This window comes from Volvox carteri (genome assembly GCF_000143455.1).
Source record: "Volvox carteri f. nagariensis unplaced genomic scaffold VOLCAscaffold_124, whole genome shotgun sequence".
Taxonomy (NCBI): Eukaryota; Viridiplantae; Chlorophyta; class Chlorophyceae; order Chlamydomonadales; family Volvocaceae; genus Volvox; species Volvox carteri.
The window spans coordinates 154,878-159,665 of NW_003307667.1; the positions used below are offsets into that span (position 1 = coordinate 154,878).

Consider the following 4,788-nt stretch of genomic DNA (forward strand, 5'->3'; position numbering starts at 1 on the left):
ATGATCCATCCTGGTGTGTACGTGTGCGTGTATGTATGTGTGTGTACGTGTACACGTTGGTGCATGTGTACATGGGGTATTTGGTCGTAGCTAGCCAGAACATGCATGCCGGGACAGCACAGCAGCAACACGAAGGCGGCAGCATGGAATTATTCATCCCTTGCTTGTGCCTGTTGCTGGTCCCTGCCGTTGGACACGTACTCGTAATACACGAAATGCTGCAGTCAGCCGTGTGTAGCCTTTTCTAGGCGTTTAGGGTTTCAAGGACCCTAAAAACCCTAGAAACACTAGCTATCACCGCAAAAAGCAGCTATTCAACGACTAGCATCGGTTGAGTAGATCGGTGAGGTTATGGTTGTTGGCTGTGACCATGGATGGCACTCGTGCATGCAGGATCTGCATTTTCTGAGAGACACAGCGCGACGAACACTACAAATATGTAGCACATGTAGCCGACAGGGGAACGGTTGCCTCCACCTAAACCAGAGCCTAACAGGACACGTACATAACCAAATACATGCACGAATAATGCACGAAATGCTGCAGTCAGCCGTGTGTAGCCTTTTCTAGGCGTTTAGGGTTTCAAGGACCCTAAAAACCCTAGAAACACTAGCTATCACCGCAAAAAGCAGCTATTCAACGACTAGCATCGGTTGAGTAGATCGGTGAAGTTTTGGTTGTTGGCTGTGACCATGGATGGCACTCGTGCATGCAGGATCTGCATTTTCTGAGAGACACAGCGCGACGAACACTACAAATATGTAGCACATGTAGCCGACAGGGGAACGGTTGCCTCCACCTAAACCAGAGCCTAACAGGACACGTACATAACCAAATACATGCACGCAGCAAGCAGCCAATCACAACCGCATTGACGTGCCAATATCCAAGACTGCTGCCAGGTGCAACGTGAAGCGACCGACTAGTGGCCAGTGAGATGCAAGTGGGTGCCGACATCCGGGCCTAACAGGGGTGAATTTTATTGCCACCAGTGCTGCCGCCGCTGCACATGCCTGGACCAGCCCCCAGTTCATTGTTGTCGTGGCCATGCTAGCGGCTGCTGCATCAGCAGCCAGCGAAACGTTGCCATCAGAATCATTGTGCTGCATCCCTCTCGTACATGTGCTTTCGTTCAAGCCAAGGCTGCGTAAGGATAGCACCCACCACCCAAAAGCCACAAGCCACAAGGAATCAGCCAGGCGAGTGATTATAATCAGCCAGGCATTTACATTCATACTTGTTGAAGTCCCCTTACACCACCACAGATTGCGCGTCACGTCGCGCTATCGGCAAGCAGGTATGTATGGTCACACAGATATGCATGGTCACACAGATGTGTATGGTCACACAGATATGTATGGTCACACAGATATACACTTCCTGGCCACATGCCCGGGAAAAATAAAGAGCTAATGAGGCGGGCATGCGTTGGCTGTAGATGTGGTGTATACGTATTTGGCCCAATCGTCGGGGGTGCGTGTGTACGCACGTCCTGTACGATTTGTACGTGTACGGTGTACGGTGTACGGCAAAATTCTTGCCACGCGCGAAGCTGCATGTCTGTGTGGGTGTGGCGCAGTGGTTAGCGCGTAGGTCTCATAGCTGTTATCGTGCTGTGACTTGGAATATCCTAAGGTTGAGGGTTCGACACCCTCCACCCACAACCGCTCGTGTAGCTCAGTGGAAGAGCACCCGTTTAGTAAGCGGGAGGTCTCGAGATCAAAACTCGACATGAGCAGCACATCGCTCTTGCGCGGGACATATCCGCTCTGGCTTTTTCATAACATGATCCATCCTGGTGTGTACGTGTGCGTGTATGTATGTTGTTACAGGGTGGTTAACTTCGCCAGCGGCCCCCTTTCCCGGGGCAGTCCCTGCTCTCCCCTGCTTGAGGGGCACCCTAATCCGTCACCCCATCCGACTTCAGAATGTATTCGTTGGGTTCGGCAACTCACCACCAGCATCCAACCAAATCTAGCGGATCAACGGCGCATCAACTTAGTTCCTGGTCAGCTCGCAAGTTGATATTATCACGTCCTACACCGTCCATATGATGGGGGGCCACCTCCCATTTCATCACTCCTCAAACACCCGAGGAGCTGGCAGGCGGATTTGAACCCGGGTCGACTGGATCGACTGGGAGCAGAAGTCAGGCCTTAACTTCTGCCAGCCGCCTGCTATATAAGTATGTATGTGTGTGTACGTGTACACGTTGGTGCATGTGTACATGGGGTATTTGGTCGTAGCTAGCCAGAACAGCATGCCGGGACAGCACAGCAGCACACGTAGGCGGCAGCATGGAATTGATTCATCCCTTGCTTGTGCCTGTTGCTGGTCCATGACCGTTGGACATGCACTAATAATACACGAAATGCTGCAGTCAGCCGTGTGTAGCCTTTTCTAGGCGTTTAGGGTTTCAAGGACCCTAAAAACCCTAGAAACACTAGCTATCACCGCAAAAAGCAGCTATTCAACGACTAGCATCGGTTGAGTAGATCGGTGAGGTTTTGGTTGTTGGCTGTGACCATGGATGGCACTCGTGCATGCAGGATCTGCATTTTCTGAGAGACACAGCGCGACGAACACTACAAATATGTAGCACATGTAGCCGACAGGGGAACGGTTGATTCCACCTAAACCAGAGCCTAACAGGACACGTACATAACCAAATACATGCACGAATAATGCACGAAATGCTGCAGTCAGCCGTGTGTAGCCTTTTCTAGGCGTTTAGGGTTTCAAGGACCCTAAAAACCCTAGAAACACTAGCTATCACCGCAAAAAGCAGCTATTCAACGACTAGCATCGGTTGAGTAGATCGGTGAGGTTTTGGTTGTTGGCTGTGACCATGGATGGCACTCGTGCATGCAGGATCTGCATTTTCTGAGAGACACAGCGCGACGAACACTACAAATATGTAGCACATGTAGCCGACAGGGGAACGGTTGCCTCCACCTAAACCAGAGCCTAACAGGACACGTACATAACCAAATACATGCACGCAGCAAGCAGCCAATCACAACCGCATTGACGTGCCAATATCCAAGACTGCTGCCAGGTGCAACGTGAAGCGACCGACTAGTGGCCAGTGAGATGCAAGTGGGTGCCGACATCCGGGCCTAACAGGGGTGAATTTTATTGCCACCAGTGCTGCCGCCGCTGCACATGCCTGGACCAGCCCCCAGTTCATTGTTGTCGTGGCCATGCTAGCGGCTGCTGCACCAGCAGCCAGCGAAACGTTGCCATCAGAATCATTGTGCTGCATCCCTCTCGTACATGTGCTTTCGTTCAAGCCAAGGCTGCGTAAGGATAGCACCCACCACCCAAAAGCCACAAGCCACAAGGAATCAGCCAGGCGAGTGATTATAATCAGCCAGGCATTTACATTCATACTTGTTGAAGTCCCCTTACACCACCACAGATTGCGCGTCACGTCGCGCTATCGGCAAGCAGGTATGTATGGTCACACAGATATGCATGGTCACACAGATGTGTATGGTCACACAGATATGTATGGTCACACAGATATACACTTCCTGGCCACATGCCCGGGAAAAATAAAGAGCTAATGAGGCGGGCATGCGTTGGCTGTAGATGTGGTGTATACGTATTTGGCCCAATCGTCGGGGGTGCGTGTGTACGCACGTCCTGTACGATTTGTACGTGTACGGTGTACGGTGTACGGCAAATTCTTGGCACGCGCGAAGCTGCATGTCTGTGTGGGTGTGGCGCAGTGGTTAGCGCGTAGGTCTCATAGCTGTTATCGTGCTGTGACTTGGACTATCCTAAGGTCGAGGGTTCGACACCCTCCACCCACAACCGCTCGTGTAGCTCAGTGGAAGAGCACCCGTTTAGTAAGCGGGAGGTCTCGGGATCAAAACTCGACATGAGCAGCACATCGCTCTTGCGCGGGACATATCCGCTCTGGCTTTTTCATAATAGATCCATCCTGGTGTGTACGTGTGCGTGTATGTATGTGTGTGTACGTGTACACGTTGGTGCATGTGTACATGGGGTATTTGGTCGTAGCTAGCCAGAACATGCATGCCGGGACAGCACAGCAGCAACACGAAGGCGGCAGCATGGAATTATTCATCCCTTGCTTGTGCCTGTTGCTGGTCCCTGCCGTTGGACACGTACTCGTAATACACGAAATGCTGCAGTCAGCCGTGTGTAGCCTTTTCTAGGCGTTTAGGGTTTCAAGGACCCTAAAAACCCTAGAAACACTAGCTATCACCGCAAAAAGCAGCTATTCAACGACTAGCATCGGTTGAGTAGATCGGTGAGGTTATGGTTGTTGGCTGTGACCATGGATGGCACTCGTGCATGCAGGATCTGCATTTTCTGAGAGACACAGCGCGACGAACACTACAAATATGTAGCACATGTAGCCGACAGGGGAACGGTTGCCTCCACCTAAACCAGAGCCTAACAGGACACGTACATAACCAAATACATGCACGAATAATGCACGAAATGCTGCAGTCAGCCGTGTGTAGCCTTTTCTAGGCGTTTAGGGTTTCAAGGACCCTAAAAACCCTAGAAACACTAGCTATCACCGCAAAAAGCAGCTATTCAACGACTAGCATCGGTTGAGTAGATCGGTGAAGTTTTGGTTGTTGGCTGTGACCATGGATGGCACTCGTGCATGCAGGATCTGCATTTTCTGAGAGACACAGCGCGACGAACACTACAAATATGTAGCACATGTAGCCGACAGGGGAACGGTTGCCTCCACCTAAACCAGAGCCTAACAGGACACGTACATAACCAAATACATGCACGCAG

At 51.3% G+C, this 4,788-nt stretch overlaps 1 protein-coding gene across 1 annotated transcript in view; it reads right to left on the reverse strand.

The window, feature by feature from the left end:
- Positions 1-1,273: 1,273 nt before the first annotated feature.
- The window catches only part of VOLCADRAFT_70441 (uncharacterized protein), a gene marked incomplete at both ends in the record, with an annotated part of 6,353 nt that continues 2,838 nt past the window's right edge, over positions 1,274-4,788 (reverse strand). The window contains 2 exons of the mRNA XM_002959093.1: positions 1,274-1,380; positions 3,434-3,532. Of these exons, the coding sequence (XP_002959139.1) occupies positions 1,274-1,380; positions 3,434-3,532 (206 nt within the window). The remainder of the gene's footprint in view (positions 1,381-3,433; positions 3,533-4,788) is intronic.